Source organism: Labrus bergylta, chromosome 10, assembly GCF_963930695.1.
Source record: "Labrus bergylta chromosome 10, fLabBer1.1, whole genome shotgun sequence".
NCBI classification, from domain to species: domain Eukaryota; kingdom Metazoa; phylum Chordata; class Actinopteri; order Labriformes; family Labridae; genus Labrus; species Labrus bergylta.
In genome coordinates this window covers 24,489,601-24,506,898 of record NC_089204.1, presented here as the reverse complement: position 1 = coordinate 24,506,898, position 17,298 = coordinate 24,489,601, and the positions used below count along the sequence as shown (strand labels likewise).

At 43.8% G+C, this 17,298-nt stretch overlaps 1 protein-coding gene across 3 annotated transcripts in view; it reads left to right on the top strand.

The window, feature by feature from the left end:
- Positions 1-17,298, top strand: part of slit1a (slit homolog 1a (Drosophila)) — a 100,748-nt gene that overhangs the window by 17,542 nt on the left and 65,908 nt on the right. For all 3 annotated transcript variants that reach the window (XM_065959420.1, XM_065959419.1, XM_065959418.1), the window contains exon 4: positions 773-844. In XM_065959420.1, coding sequence (XP_065815492.1) covers positions 773-844 — 72 coding nt within the window. The remainder of the gene's footprint in view (positions 1-772; positions 845-17,298) is intronic.

The following is a 17,298-nucleotide window of genomic DNA, read 5'->3' as shown; positions in this document are numbered from 1 at the left end:
TAACCCACCAGCAGGTACATTTCAGTCAGTGTGAACAGAGAGGCAGCAGGCCATTAATACCAAAAGCACACTAAATCTCCACCTCAGATGGCCAAGCACTCTTTTCAGTGTATACAGTGAGTGGCTCAGGTCCCAACATCTGTCTGAATGTGTCTAAAGTAACGACATCAGACCTGCCTTTCAGATTTGCAGCTTCACTGTGCCACAGCCGTTGCTTTCACTCCCATGAGCCTCCATTCAAGGGAGAGGAGAGTTGTGGTTTCCAACAGATTAGCCACAGTCTGTTCCTCGTTGACTAAATTGTTGTATTTGCATAAAGCCTGCAAGTGTTAGATGAAAGTTGTTTGACATGGACTCTGTTGCCAACCAACCTTCTTGGTCAATGCTTCCTTTGGCTCATCCTTTTCTCTTAATTGTATTCAGAAACATCTTGTTTGGATATATAACCCCTGATAAAATGTGTTCATGTTCATATAACTAGTGGATGTAATTCACTTATTTAAATGGGAATGTTGCGGCCCCCTTACTCTGGGAAACTAAGCAGAGGACCAGGCAGAGATAATTTACGGCGCTGTCTCTGACTATAGTTTAATTCCCCTGGACTTTCGGTTGGATATTTATGTGACATTCAGTGCACACTGAAACACAATAGCCTGTGGCTAAGCCGATTCTTCGGCAGCAAGCAGAATTATTCACAGCCTACACAAGGGCACACATGCACAGACACACAAACACAAAGTCACTGGTTGATCGTATGTTTTCCCTGCCGCAGGCGGCTGAACCGTAATCAACTGCAGCAGCTTCCTGAGTTGCTGTTTCAGAAGAACCCTGGCCTGTCTCGACTGTAAGTACATTTCACTTTTTATTTCACTTGTGCTCACGCTCAATTTTTCTCCTCTGTCTGTGCACACGCACTCTCCCTTTGTCTTTTCTTTAATATGCAAGCCAACAATGTTGCTGAGGTTTCTTGTGTACCACAACAATGAATTGCAAAACATGGTTTCAATATGTGTGATGAATGTTGGCTTGGGTTTGGTTGGCTTTAAACACTGTTAAAGAACAATTAAGCTCCGATTGCCCTCGCTGGATTGCCATCAGGTCTCATTAACACTGTCTTATTAGATCAAGATTGTGAAGTGTTCCCTGTGATCTCCATTGTGCTTACTGTCTTTAAGACAAATTGAACTGCATGAGTGGAAATCCAAGTTCTTTGCACATAATTTGGCCTTCATGCAAAGTCATCTGCTGTTCCTCTGTGCTTGCCCGTCTGCGAGAGAATCCAGTGGTGACAGAGTTGGTGTGACACTGGGACTTGAAATAAGGAACACTGAACGAGACTTTGAACTCTGTTCAAGGTGAAATGATGTCTGTGTTACTTAATGAGGTCGTTTTATGTCACAGGAGAAGTCTGCAAAGCTCTCTGCCAATGGAATCGTATACCTCGATGTATGAATAAAATGTGTCATCACAGTTTGCACTGGGTTTCCACTTGTTAAAGCCAATCTCCATCACACACCCACACATCCTGACACTCAAAAGCCCCATGCAGTGAGACAATCCCACAGTAATGCTAAACTTTTATTCCCATCTGCAACAAGGCTCAATGTTTTTTTACTCTCTTTGAGATAATCAGTGTCCCTGTTGCTCGCTGATCCTTTCAGCTTCCAGTATTCCAGTTCAGATTACCTAAAGCATCTGGGAATAATGAAACAGTGGGACATGGAAAAATCATTTCCCTTCCTTCAGTCCAAATCATGGTGCTACTAACCCATGATCCTAACCTCAGTACTCCATCTGTTTATCTTGCGTTTGATGTTCAACACCATCTTGAATCTATCTGTCACTTCCCTGCAACTATCTCCTCATGTCACCTTTCATTAGACCAACACCAACCTGTAGGGCTTAAGGGGAAAAGATGCATCCTTTTGGGGGGGGACACAGTCAGCCTACTTGTGGCTTGCTAACACTGAGCAGCACTGAGTTGTCTGTCGAGCTGGAGCAGACACAGAGCAGGCAGAGGCCTTCTTCCCGACCAGCGGATGGCCTTGAACAAGCGTGATTAGTCCATCTGGAGCAGAGGGGCTCTGCCAACAGCCAGAGGATTGTGCTAACACAGCTCCCCTGTTTCATCCAATCTAACTTCACGCTCATTATTCTAAACCCAACGCTGGCTTTTCAACCCCGTTCTGGAGAATGAGACTTTGTTTAACGTAGCTTAATCGATTCGCTATGTGCCTGTGTATACACTCATTTGTTCTTCATCCTTGGCTGGATTAAAAGGAACCATAATAGACCTTGAAGCCTTTAAGGTGTGGAAGTGCTGAACATTTTTTAGTTGTTAAAATAAATGTACGATCCAGCACAGTGGAATCAAAAATAATGCAATCTTTATGGTGATTGTTTTTGAGTGACAGTTTCCATTTATGAAAGACCTCTACTGTTTGTTAAGAGTCAGGCCTAGTATTCTGGGAAGTAGAAGACAAAGGCTTTTCCTGATGTGTTTCTTAACTCCTGAGTGGTGTGTCTGGGCCACACCGTGGTTCCTGGTTCCAATCTTATGCGGTTAGGTTACAGCCCTGTCTCGCTCCCGCCAGCAGCTTTTAATGGACTTAAAAGGTTCTCGGCTCCCAGGGGAAGTCTTTTGCCGCTTTTTCATGCCTGCGTTTGAGTGTATGTGTGTGTCAGAGATGACTGAGAGAGAGAGAGAGTCCATGGTTGTATATCTATATTTGTGTGTGTGTGTGTTTTTACACTTGCTCTAAGTGCTCACCGGGCCTTGTTAGGGTCCGTCTTTATGATTCTAACAAGAGAGGTTAATGTGAAAGCCTGCTGCCCTCAGGTGGGACACTAACCCAGATGGTTTCTGTTCTCTTGCAAACAGGATTAATTGCCCCTCTTTCCTCTTTTCTTGACCTTTTACACTCTTCCTCTCCATCTCTTCTACTCCCCTCTTTTTCTTTCCTTTTGCTTACTCTAGAGTGAGGGTTTGGGGTAAAGGCTTGTACAACAATGTGGCTATTTGTCTTTGGACCCCTGCTGAGGGGACAAACAGACAGGCAAACGTCTGGGGTAGAAGAAGGAGGGCTCGCAGACGAGATCGCAGCTCTCATTAAAAACTTTTGGGGAAAAGCTAGTTAGGTTAATAAAAGACTGTCAGTTAAATGAGCAGCTGTTTTTTGTGGGGAGCTTTAAACACTTGACCCCCATGCAGTAATTAAGCTAACTGGGTAATGAGTTTTACTACAAAGGGAAGATGGAGAGTTAATGCATGATTTAGAAAAATGGTTAAATCTACTGACAGAAAATAACACGTCAAACATTATTTTAAAGCTTTGCAGTACTTCTGCAGAAGCTTGAACCTTGAAGAGAGTTTTTAAATACTTGACTTCCTAGCAGTCAGGAATGAGTTTCACTACTAAAGGACGATGGAGAAGTCATGCAAGATTTAGAAAAATAGCTTTTTTCCAGGTTCTGCTATACTAATGAAAAAAGGGAACAACGTCAGTTTGAAAAGTTCCTTTTTAAAATGCATCTTTGCAGTTATACCACAGAAACGTAACCTTAGTTTGTTTGTTCAACAATGGATGGCGACACAGTCTATTTTTCATTGTGCAGCTTGTTCTGCATTCTATTTCCAGAGCTTAGTTCTTTATCTACACCCCCTCTTCTCTTGCCATGCCTGAGAGATACAAGAGACACTGATGCATGAGGGGCAGAGCAGAGATAATTGGAACTGATTCCAGATGATTAGAGATAGTTAGAGTTAGTTAAAGCCGCCTGTGATGGATTGCACTGACGAGAAGGCATGGGAACGTCGACGCAGAGGTGAGAGCCGCTGCACAGAACACCAGCGAACAATAACAGTGAAAACTAGAGTTGCATTCATCACTGTTAAAGACCTGTTGCCCCTTCTCAGCCCACCACCCCTGCACCCACTTCTCCTCATTCCACTTCCACTGCACTTCAGATCTGTAATCTACTCATCCACGTCTGTAATTAGCGCCTTTTCGCAGTGGGAGAGCAGGAGGAAGGAAGGAGTGCGGCATGGAGGGAAAACAGAGGAATAGGTGAGCGGAGTTGGAGGAGTGCAGAGCAGTTAGCCTGATAGCTTGCCCCCGGGGGGGGTACCATCTGGTTTGGGCTCAGGATGGGGGGTTGTGGGAGGAGTGGGTAAAGGGGTATTTTGCGGTTTTTGATTACACTGTTGCTTGTTGCTGCCACAAACAAATGCCACCAACAACACTGGCTCGTTTGAAGGGGTGTCGCTTGCATTAATGGCTAACGTTGCAAGTATGACGTGGTGGGGTGAGGGGACGGTTAGGAGAGGTTTTCCCTTGTGTATCTCACTGGGGGGTTTCAAGGGGGAGGATGAGGAAGGGAAGGGAAGGGTGTGGTAGTACCTGCACTACGGGGGAGCCAAGGAAACCTTGGCAAGGAATCGGAGTCGGGATGTGTCTCATCTTTCTCCAAGATCTTTCTTTCTGTGTTAATGCTTGACGACGGGTATTCTGATATACACAAACACACAGGCTTAGTGACACACATGCATAAACAGTATGCACACACACACGCACACATTCAACACAGTCGAGAGAGAGGAAAAAGAGGGAAAATATAAATAACACTAATTAGACACAAACACACACAGAGTAACACTATAATTACATCTCTGTGTGCTAATGTGTGGATGGCAGGCATACGCGAGGGATTGCGTTCTTTCTATGGCTTTGACTGGAGATAAAAGAGCGGCACCGACTATGTGCTGATGCCTCGCTGCCTGTGTCGTGTTTGTGTTGGAGGGATGCTGTGTTTTCTGTTTGTTGATTGCTTGATGCTTAGGGAACGGTAGCTCAGATTGAGAAGAAAGAATTGTTAGAGGGGAAGGAGATCTAGAATAAATAATGTGCACTATCATTAAACCTATAAATCATCTCTCTGTCACAGTATTCCCACTTGTTTTTTTGACTTTGTTTCCATACAGTTTTTTCCCCTTCTCATTTGCTGCGGCTTGTAGAGTCGCTCTGGTGTTCCAAGATTTATTGTGCCACAAAGCAAGCAAATTAACTCTTTCAACTTTTGACTTGCTGTGAGACTGGCTGTAATATATGTTTTCCTCCCGTGTGTATGATACTGTTTTATGTGTCTGTGTGTGTGTGCATGCATGTGTGTCTGGCAGGCTGTAAATGGTCCAAGCTGGTCTTGTTGTTTCCTTCTCTTTGTCCCTGCTTATGAATGACCTGTCTCGATGTGCAGGGTCTCTCTCTCTCTCTCTCTCTCTCTCTCTCCTCTCAGAGGACCGTTTGGGCCCCCGCTTGGCAGCAGTCCCCATGGCAACCCTGTCTTCATGAGGAGGTTTCTATGCCATCGGTGGCAGACATCCTGATTTCTTGACTGTGGTTTGTCCGACACTAAGTAAACACTGACAGCAAAGACTTCAGTGACGAAACTCTGGAGGCAGCGATCCCACAATACCTGCAGCCATCCGAGAAACTGGCCTGTTAAAGGGTCAGCTCACACAAAATATCATTTGTATGTATTACCATGTATGGAATCTCACTTAAGCGATAGTTTTAGTTTATTGAGTACAGACTTTTGAAATTTCCGCCTGAGCTTTCTAGTGCTCACAAAACCGAAATACTTGAATCGTGTTTTATCATATTTAACTGCATCATCAGTACATTATACTCAAGCTGAAAAGTGTTCCTATTGGTGTTGAGAATAACAGGGCTGTTGCTCAGGAACAAGGTTAAGTTTTAAAATGTCTTAATGTAGTTGAATAATTCTGTAACTACTGTCTACAAAATTCAGTTTCTCTTTTTTTAGACCAAGAAGCCCCCTTGAGAACACATTCACAAAATACAAACACGAAGCACACAGGGACATTACTAAATCCTGCTCAAATAGGGCAATTCATTTAGGTTATATGGATTTTTAATTTGTCTTTATATTTAAGATGCACTGTACATCATTCCAAGTCTTGGGTGCAATATTGGAAGGTCTATTGAAACTAAACGACAGTTTTCAAAACTTGGATGGATAAAACCCAAACTGTTTGCATGGCCACATACCACTTTCCGTAAGTTAGAAAATATGTTCTTATTTTTGGAACTGAGCAGAGCGAGAGTTTTGATTAGAGTTTGAAACAAATGACTTTGCAGCCAACCAAAAAGTCTCGTACAGGCCTTTAACTTGGTGCCCCTGCCCCTCTTCCTGCCCCTGTCCTTGTCAGCTGGTAAAAGTGGCTTTTATGGCTTGTCGCTGTTTTCTTTACGAGTCGGACCGTGTGTGAGAGAGAAATGCAGACCAAACCATGTGAGGAGAGCGGAAGCCAAAAGGGGGTAATTTTAAAACCACTCCGCCATCTGAAATATTCACAACCGCATGCACGGCGGGAGTGAGAGGGAGAAAGTCATAGAGGAAGAGAAGAATAAAGAGTGAGACGGTCAGAGGTGCAAAAGAGACAAACAAAGATGTGGTGAAGGCGGGAGAGAACCAGCGGTGTTTATATTTACTAACGATTCTGTGTCCTTCCTCATGAATTATGGAACAGATGGATTGAGGCTTGTTAAATATTCACACTAAAGCGCTAGGACATCAGTGCTGTTTTGCCTGTGTGTGTGTGTGTGTGTGTGTGTGTGTGTGTGTGTGTGTGTGTGTGTGTGTGTGTGTGTGTGTGTGTGTGTGTGTGTGTGTGTGTGTGTGTGTGTGTGTGTGTGTGTGTGTGTGTGTGTGTGTGTGTGTGTGTGTGTGTGTGTCCAGCGTCTGGTACACACTGCTCTACATACACTCTTGATGCTCTAAATATTCCTTTAACCAAACATGCACGCACGCACGCACACAAGTTTTCTGCGATGACCAACCCAATCAGACACGTGTGTGTTCTTGTTTGTCTGTGTGTGTGTGTGTGTGTGTGTGTGTGTGTGTGTGTGTGTACATGTGCACATTGGGGACTGGCCTGGTCATTATGAATTGATATGGCATGAATAAGACATCACAGTGTGGTCTAGATCCGTCATGAGTATACACACACAGGGATTTCACTCACAGAGCTGCTGATGAAGGCCTCCTCCTCCTCCTCCCCCCCCCCCCCCCCTCCTCCTACTCCTCCTTCTCTGTGCCGCTGCCGACAGTTTGCCTTCTGTGACGGCTGTCTTCGCGAGGTCCAGATTTGAAGTGACACACACAAGAGAAAAGTCTGCCCTCATGTCCTCTAACACACACACACTAAACACACACACATACACTTACTCCTTGGAATCTCAAAGCAGGGGTTCATGGAATGCTGCAAATCCAGCCAGGAATAACAACTCACACAGTTGGGCTGTACTGCTTATATATGTGCGTATGAACACATGCTTAGTGGACATGTGTGGGTGTGTGTGCATAATGGCGCCGTACACTTGAGTAGGACGGAGTATGAATGCAGCCATCAGAATGAAAAGTCCAGCTCATTCGTCACAGGCTTAATAGAGTGCAATCTCCCTGCAATAGGTGTTTCCCTCGCTCAGTGCATCTGTCCGTCTCATTATGGTCCGATTCAAGATCTGGGGTTTCGATCAGCGCTATCTGCTGTGCATCATCATGTGGAAGTGTCGTGTGTGAGGAGCTTAGAAGGAAGACTTCAGTGTCTGTGTGTAATCTCTAGTTATGAGCTGTTAGGGTCTGGATTTGAGACTCTGGAGCGCAGTGTTGGAAGTAAGCCTCTCCTCCCTTGGGTGGGATGGGGTGGGGAGCCGAGAGGAAGAGGGAGGGGCGGGCGGGCGGGGGTCAGAATCCTTCCCGACATCATCCAAAGCAGGAAGAAGCATAAATATACCACACGAGCGCATGTGTTGCCCAGCGAACCTACACACACGTGCAGTGAATGATTGGGCCGGCCTTATCGTGTAGCCTCAGGCTCTGTCTCTGATTTTAAAAGAACAAACAAACAAACCGCAAATGATGCCTTCCAAACACCACACACCACCAAATTCATTCACACAAAAAGGAACCTTCACACACACACACACACACACACACACACACGCACACGCACACCCAAACACATTTTGCCCAGCTTCTGTTGATTTGCTTCTGTAGAAACCAACATTTTTTTTAGGCTTCAACTTTTCTGAGTGAAAGGCAAACATCCAAAACAAAAGGGTTTGGAGGTGAAATGCTTCAGAAGGTGTCTCATATTTTCTCATCTAGGTGTGATTCCAATGCCTGGGAAAGTGTGGTGTAATGGATGGAAAGAGATTTTGGGATTTTTAGTTGTGTGTGTATATGTGTAATCATAGGCTTTAAGACACATCCCTTTAACCCTCTGGAAGACGAGTGTTTGGTTTAACTCCTTCCTCTTCCCTGTGGCTATATATCTCTGCGTGTTTGTGTGTGTGTGTGAGTATTTGTGAAAGTGTGTCAACTCTGTCTCCCCTATGTCTGTGCTGAGCAGGTCCTTTTTTTAAGGGCTTTATACTTAACACACCTCCAGGCCTTTCGTTCCTCAGACTCCACTTGCTGCAGAGCTGCTGCCACAAAGCCACAACCTGAAAACTCGGTGACTAAGCGTTCCCTTAAGATGAAGCCTTGTATACATTTCAGGTTAATGAGGTGATGAGGGTGAAGGCTAAAGGTGAGAGAGGGAAACTTGTAAGCACAGGTTTGCTGGTTTGAATCTCAGCCAAGAAAACATTCTTTGTTGGACTATGCAACTTTTTTTCTTTCTTGAACTGGTGATGTAATGCTGTTGAGCTGCTACACCTCCTTTCTACGGGGCAAAGACAGCTGCTAATTGGCAGATGTGGACTGTAGAGTCTGTAGAGAATCTGACTGTAGAAATGGGTTTGATGAAAATCAATGCAATCCCATTTAAATTAAAGATTTTTCATTTGGGAATTTCATGAGACCTTGACAAATTCTCATTTCTTTTGGGGTACTCTCAGAGTTTGTAGAGACTACTCTGAATATTTCAGACATTTGATTTTATGTTGCACCACCTACATTGAACTGAATGCAAAGTGATGTTACAAAAAAGACCAGGGAGCTTAAATTGGAAAACACACACTAACTAACTATATTCACTAAGTCCAAAGTGCTGCAAGACCCTACAATATTTCGCTACCTAAGTTCCCTCTTCAACTACATAGAGTTTTTAAATATTGGTATAGTGTATTAAAGTAACAGCTTTATGAGAAGCCACAGAAGCCATTGACAATATTCCTACCCAGGTTCTCTGTAGCAAATAAATATTTTCATTTTCACTTCTAGAAAAGCAATGTCAGTCCTGTTCTTCATTCTGTTCAGTTACTTTTTTTTCATTCAGGTACAAAATGTACTCCTTTAATATTCCATATATTCACAAACGTGTATTAACCATAGTCTATTATTACCTTCAGTAACACAAAATGTGACAATCTGGATTTTCTTTTGTTTTTACCAGCAGTCTACAACCCCTTAGTTCTACTCATCTACTCTGCTTTATCGACCAGCAAACGATGTGATACTTTTTAAACAGGCAACTTCTTCTCTGAGTCATGCAAACCCCTTAACATACTTTTGAATCCACATCTGAATATTCACAGAAAGTCATGATTCATCTTTGCATGTAAACATGTTTAGTTTGGCTCATTGCAGAAGACAAACAGTCTTGGTAAATAAAGTTCAAGCAGAAGACGATTTTAAATGTTTTAAATGTTGAATCGAGCCAGAGCCTTCTATCCCTTGCCTCCATGCTCTGCTCCCTCCACAGCCATCCTACTTTCCCAGTAAACAAAAGACACTTGTCTGCTTAGGTAAGTGGACTGCCCACATTCCAGTAAAAATACATACTGCAGGGCCGGTGTGCAGAGCAGAAAGGAAAAGGGAATTCCAGTACAAATGTCTATCTGTTTCCAATATTGGCTCCCTCTCACAATAATCTCCTGCTGCTATCACAGCATGGAGCAGTGACCTCATTAGCCCCAGAGTGTACATGTACACCAACTGTGGAGATATTTTCTGATGAGAAACAGTATGTTGTTCTGTGCGGGGGGCTTCTTTCCTTTTTTTAGCTTTGTGCGCTGTAACAGGAAATCGCTGGGGGATGGAATCGATTCCCTGTCCCTGCTGTTTCAAGTAAAAGTATCCAAACACACCTGCAAACTCCCAAACAAAGCATCCTAAAATTGGTTTTATAAAGAAGATGCAGACCTACAAGTGTGCAAACCTGTTGTTTTACATTAAAACAATACAAGGTTTCTGAGTGAGCGAAGGGGACAGGAGAGGCAGAGTATTGATTCGTAAAGAGGGACTCACAGAGAGACAGACAGCACAGTTGGAAAGCAGAAATGAAAGATAGCAAAGTTCAGCAGGAGAGGAATATAAGATATATTTGATGTGTTTTTTATTCACTTCGGAAAGTTGTTTTCTTCCCTCATAAACTTTAAATTGTTGTTTTTGGACAGTTCCTTCAAACTTCAGTGTAGCACTGCACTTCAATCGAGTAAATAGACTGGGAATGAGAGCGGTGGAAAAGGTATAAAATAAGTTTGAGGGCAATAGAAAGACCTGAAAGTGAGGGACAATGCCTGCAAAGCAATAAATAGTGCGGGGATGGAGTAAGTGGGGTTGGCAGATAAAGTGTCGGAAAGAAAAAGCGGCAGAGAGAGAGAGAAGAAAGATTGGCCTCATCTGTAGACTTTGAAAGGATTCTCATCTCTTCTCATCTATGTGGCCGTGCTGGAAGACAGAGAGGGAAGGGGGAAGCCAGGGGCACCTGCAGCGGAGCTTTAGCCAAAAGCCCCATTATCACTTCAAAGCTGGAGGAGGCTGGAGGAGGCCTGAGTGACACCGGGGCCCTACGGAGGATGAAACACTGCTCAGAGATATGAGTAGAAAGCCTCCACATTCCCCCCCCCTTACTCTTTTTACTCCACCACACTTCCTCTCTGTCATCTACCTTGTCCTACCTTCCTTATCGCTTCCCTTTCCTCCCCCTCTATTACTTCCTCCCTGAGTCTTATCTGCACCGCTCACACCTGGCTGCCTGGATGGCAAAGCCCTATATGAGATCCCTTTCTCTATTCCTCCTCCCTCCTGGCTGGATTTCTCCATCCTCTCTGGCTTATAAAAGGCCCGGGGACTGGAGGCCCTGATGAGCCCCAGGCTCTGGTAATGAGCTCGCAGGCCCTTTCATGTGGAGATCAAGCTGATGGCTGGAGGGGGTGTTGTTGGTGATGGTCTTAGTGGAGTGGATATTAGCAGCATTGGATTGTGAGAGCTTGTAGAATAGAAGAGCAGTAGGTCAACCCCAGCCCGGCTTGGACCTGGAGATGCAGACGGTTCCCATGAAGTCAAGAGTGTCCCAGCCAGACACAAGACACACAATACTGTCACAGAACAGGGCAAATCATTATAGTCTTTGTAAGTTATAGCATTCCTCTGTCCAATACATTATCCCAGAGACCTTTCCCCGATATTTACAGGCCACAGAAGGTCAGATGCTTTAAGCAGGACAACGGCACAGGCCAAAAATCAATGGCAGACACACTAACTCATACATTTTCCATAACTACTCTCTGCTTACTCTTTGAGTGTGTCAACACTTCATAAAAGTGCCATCTGAATAAGTCCAGGGACAAAGAAAGAGCCACAGAGGGATATTTGAGCAACGTCTGATGCTCTTTAGTTTGACTTCACCCTAAAGTAACACCGCCACTCCTTAAATCCTCCTCGCCCACCCCTGTTAAATCCTCCAAAACCAATCTATGCATGTGTGTGTTAATCCGTAACGCATAGCCACACACCATTATTGCTCCCTTCCCCCTGACACCTTAATTAGGCCCTCAGACAGAGATTACTTCTGACTTGTAGATTAGACCTCTTTCCGGCCACATCACGGAACGGCTCCTATGTGCTTGAGTTGCAATCCATAAATTATGTGCTCTGTTGCAGGTTAAAAAGAGAGAAATGCTCATCATAACTTCATCGAGCCCAAGTTTCTTGATTTGTCAGACACACAGCTCTAACATCCAAGTTCATTAAGTTTACAGAAGAAAGAGAAAGCCAGAGGGGGAAAAGTTAAACACATTATTTACTCAAGCAGACTGACTGATTAATTTTTATGCCTTTATTGTACAGATAGACAGTGGATAGAGATGGGAAATGAGGGACAGAGAGAGATGGGAATGGCATGTGGGAAAGGAGCCACAGGACAGATTAGAAATGCCGCCCGCTCGGAGGACCATAGCCTCCGTACATTGGGCACGTTCTATAACCACTAGGCTACCGGAGCCCCAGAACAAAATAATTTAAATAACAAAATTAATCAGCAGCTGCAATTTAAGAATTCTGTATGGGTAAATTCTAGCTGATCTGAATAGGTTCTGACACTGTTGGCAATGTTGGCTTGTTCACTTTAATCCAAATATTGTAGCTCCAAGCTCTCCTTTTTGGTCACTTAATTGAATGTTTCAGTCTCCGTCACCTTCCCTGTGGGGTTCACGTTCTCTTTTGTTGTGAGTCTTTTTAGTTTCAAACTTTATTTTTCATGATTGAACAAGGACTTGTGTTTTCTTTGTGTGATTGTAAAGCAGCAGGCAATGATGCTCAATAAATAAAAGTACATTTTGAAAAGTAGAAGGGAAGGATATTTGTGACAAAAAAATAAATAAAACTCAGGTACCACAAAAGTACAAAAATATACTAATAAAGTGTCTTTGATCAGTTTCCACAACTGGAGAAATGTAATTTTTCTGTAAATAACTCTAGAGTAATGTTTAAGTGTAATAAAGAAAGTTACAGTGACTTGAGTGTTTGTAGTTTACACAAGGAGCAGAGAGGATATGTCCGGCTTCCACTTCATAAAACTGTTGTAAAAGAGAGGAGGCCATTCATGGCTAACAAAGAGTTTTCACATGAACAAGCTAACAGACTGGAGACGCTCTTCCACACTTTCTCAACAACCATTTTACCCGTTTTATTTGCTTTCTCTTTCCTCTCCTCCTCCTTTCTCAGCTATTTCTAATACTTCATGTGGATTAAATATTTAAGTCTACGTTCGTTTAAGGAACTGATGAGAACATTTACAGAAGTCATTTTTACAGTCAGAAACTCTGTAGGCGATAATGTCAGGAGACTGATCAGAGATGTGATAAACACCTCAGTTAAATCATTATAGGAAGAAACATTTATGCATGCTGGTTTGACTTTACCTTCAATCCTTTTGTCTTTTTATAGTATAGCTCTAATAGTTTCTATGGAGACTGATTTTGCCAAGTGTTGTTGTGCTGCATTCGGCCCCTCAGCATTCTCACCCTCATTCACCTTCCTACCTGTGTGTCTGGATATAGAAAGATGAAAGATGGTGATACATCCGTGTTAACACCTTCATTCCCCCGAAGGGTAAGTGAGATAGAGAACTGAAAAAAGTTTCTTTATCCACTTTCATAGATGCACTGCACTCCTAATTTCCCATTATGCTGGTATGGTGAATGTGTTGCAACCAAAGCTTCCATACTTTGATATTCGTTGATAAAACGTATTCTAAAACAATACAGTCTCTGATTTATTATCAGTTGCTTTGAAAAGTACAGAAACTTTTGAAAAATCACAGATATTCAGTCATATTTCTTTATCAACCAAAAAGATGGAGCACTGTCTAGATTGCGCTCACACATTGGCAACGTTTGGTATTAAAGATTGCCAATGTGTTTATGCAATTTAGACAGTGTGCAGGATTTTGCTGTCAACTTTTGTTACAAAAAACAAAATATTATATACAGTTTTGGGTGCCAAAGACTTCTGTTTTGTTTCAGTGGAATCATTACAGGTATCAGTATGGTTTGACTTTTACTGGTATTGTATTGAAGTTTAAAATGCTGTTATCGTGACAACCCTACCACACTGATAATCTCCCGCTTTGAGGTGCATGTTGAAAGGCAAGTTCCTGACCTGATCAAAATGTCTGATTGTCCTAAAATGATCTGAATGTCAGGAGTTCATGTGGGAAGAGGGAGTTTTACTGTGTGAGTAAAATAAGAGCTTCAGGGCACTGTGTCAACAATCCAATTAGTCAAAAGTTTCCCCTGAAGGTTTTTGGCAATGTGTAAGCTGCCATAATGCTGTAGATCCTGGGATTGACTGCATAATAATGATATTTCCGCTGCTTGACAGACGTCTTTGTCATTGTGAACTTAACAGCGAATTACGTAATATCTTAGTTTTCCTGCATTTTCCTCTTCTGGCTTTACTCCCAGCCTCCCCTCATGGTTGGTGAAGAGAGAGAGAGAGAGAGAGAGAGAGAGAGAGAGAGAGAAAGAAAAGCTGGGGTAGATAGAAAAAGGTATAAGTCAGATTGTTTTTGTGTTTTTCTTCCAAGTTGTGAGAGTGAGCTGAGCTGAGGGGACCAGGGTTGAGCGGCGACGTCCAACGGGGTTAGAGAAGCACAGCCTTGTTTCCCAGGCAGGCACCTTCTTTGTGACATAGTTAAAGATGTGTCCTAACGCCATTCCCATCACCCCTCTCTCTCCCCACCTCGGCTCCCATCCCTCCATCCCTCCTCTCCCTCCACCTCCAGAGAATAGCCTGCCCTTTGCTCAAGCCATTCCGTCTCCTTGGAGCCCATTGTTCCCTGGTTGCTACGCGATAGCTGGGGCCTCATTTGGTCACATTGGATACGGGGGGTGGTAGGGTATTTGGTTTAGGGTCAGGGCTGACAGAGGTGATGCGAAGGTGTGTGTGTACGTACAAGGTTGCGTGCACACATTGTTAGCCATCAGCAATGTGTGTGTGTGTGTGTGTGGGTGCATGAGTGTGTATGTGTGTGTTTGGTTAAGGGTCAGGCGTGACAGCCATGGCACAATGGGATGGGGTGTGACCAACCCCTCCTTCACCATTTATTAGCCTATTCAGTCACCCACTCCCCTGCTCCAAGCCAGGCTGGGCCAGGAGGCAGCCGGGCTGTCAGTCAACAGGAAGGGGGAGGGTGCAGAGAGGGTCCCAGAAAACATAATTAATGTGTAACACAAGAGCTGCCGTACTGCTGTAAAGAGGAAATTAAAGAAACAAGCAGCCACTGTAACGGCAATTACGCAGCGCTGAAAGGACCGCTGTCTTTGAGATGTCAGGGTTGTTTCAAGCGCTCACACCTGCTCTCTCTTTTTATTTCTTTCTCTCTCTCGCTCTCTTTCCCTCATTCTTTCTCTCCATCCACACTTTGCATTTCTCTCATTCTGTAAAACACACACCATGGGAGAGACTCTTTGTCAAACGTCCCTCTGAATTCCAATCCTCAACCGTCAAGCTGGCCGTGGCTGGCAGGCTGGCCGGCCTTGGAGAGTCCTGGAGTGGCTTTCAGAAACCTCCACCAAACACACACGCACACACGCGCACACACGCACACACACGCGCACACACACACACATTCACCAAAGAAAAAAAACCTAAACCATTGTTTCCAAAGCTGAAGCAGTCATCAAGAGAGTACAAGTGTTGAAATGAGCAAAATGTAGAGCAACATTTTTAGCAAATGAACCCTTATCCAGACGAGGCTCATTCTCGCTCTCTGACTGCGCTCGCACAATTTGTCTTCAGTGAATGTGTTACGCTGTGTTGGCCTTTTCTCTGACATCATTTACCAGAGTCTTTGTAGCAAAAACAGTTAAGAGTGTTTTCACAAACATTAAGCTTCATTATAGGCTGTTTTCACGTATAAACCAACTTGTCCTTCACTGTTGCACGCAGTGGGAGAATTTCCTTGTGGCAGGTTTTTACAAATATTTCGCTTAGTTTTGCATGGCATCTGGGCAGCGTGTGCAGAAGGAGAAGCTGGATCTCCGTTATGCAGACTTTCTTTGCATTTATATCACTACACTGTGTATAAGGTTGTTTCTGCCTTACACATGAAAGTGTGGAAAACACAATACAGGAGACTGAGGTGAGCAGCAAACTTCATGCAATGGGAAGTCAGGACTCCCCGGCTCGTTGTGAACAGCCCAGACAATTACCTGCTGCAGTCACACAATGGCTGTCATGAACATCAAGCAGACTTTTAGGCTTAAGTCTGTTAAATGTCCAGGTCAACTCATTTGGTATTCTCACATGCAGCCCACCCAGGTGATGTCCGGACAGTTTCAGGAAGGCATTGCATATGTGAAAGGGACTTTAGATGTCTACTTGTTAGTTGTGTGGGTGTGTGAATCATCAGTTTGTGTTTTGTGCCATTTCTATCCAACTTTTTAAACTCGTGTATTTTCTTAGTTCTTGCAACCTTCATTTATCTTTACCATTTCCCTTTTGACTTTTGAGTGGGAGAGTCCGTCATCTTTCAATCGTACAGTTTGATCTCCTGCAGTCCACATGTCAAACTGTCCTTGGGCAAGACAACGAACCCCAAATTGCTCCTTATGATATAGTCTCTCAGCGTCATGTAAATGGAATTAGTAATCAGTGTGTGAACATGGTGTGAATGAGTGGATATGACATGTAGTGTAACTGAGTGGTCAGAAGACTAGAAAGCCCTAAGTACAGACTGTTTACTTTTTACCATTTCTTCTCTTCTTAGGACCTGTTGACATTACAAGTCAGTAACTGTTGTGTCCCACCAAGAATGCAAGTAGCAAAGAACAAGCACCCAGAATGGATTTTGCAGTGTGCTGCAGAAAACCTCTGTGGTCGCTGTGTCGAAAAAGTATTCCCTTGGGAATTTTTTTCCTCCTACAGTGTCTGCATATTGTCTGTTCCAAAAACAACCATGGAGCAGATCTCCGGCTAAATCGCTGCCTTTTGCTCTTATTGCTTCATAATGAATCAGAAGGAATGTGTTCTTACCTGAGTTGTAACAGATAGCAGATTTTTAAAGATGATCTGACATGCCCACACAGAAAAAGAAAGTCTGGCACCGTGGAGGGCATACCTGCACTGAGAGGCAGGGTGTGTCTGCCCTCTCAGGGTTAACCACTCCACAAAACCACAGTGGTAATGGGGCAGAAAAGGACTCAAAAAACTGGCACATAAACTATGGCTCAGTATGACATCGGAAATGTTTCCGGAAGAGTCATTAAGGAATCATTGAGTGATGAAGCAAAGAGATTCATATTCTTGGAATTCACCAAAACAAGTTATTGAAAGCAGCCAGTGCATTCATTTAGAGGGTCAGCTGAATTCATGCATTGGGCTTCATTGATGTGGTGTTGACCCCGGACCGCAGCATGCACTTCTGTCACTGTGGCTTTGTTGGTGGAGCTGTAACCTTTCTTTGTACGCATGTTTGGGCCAGTAACCTTGCTTTGTGTTGCTGTGTGTATCAGGGTGTAGTGTGACTCCCCTTCTCCATAAATC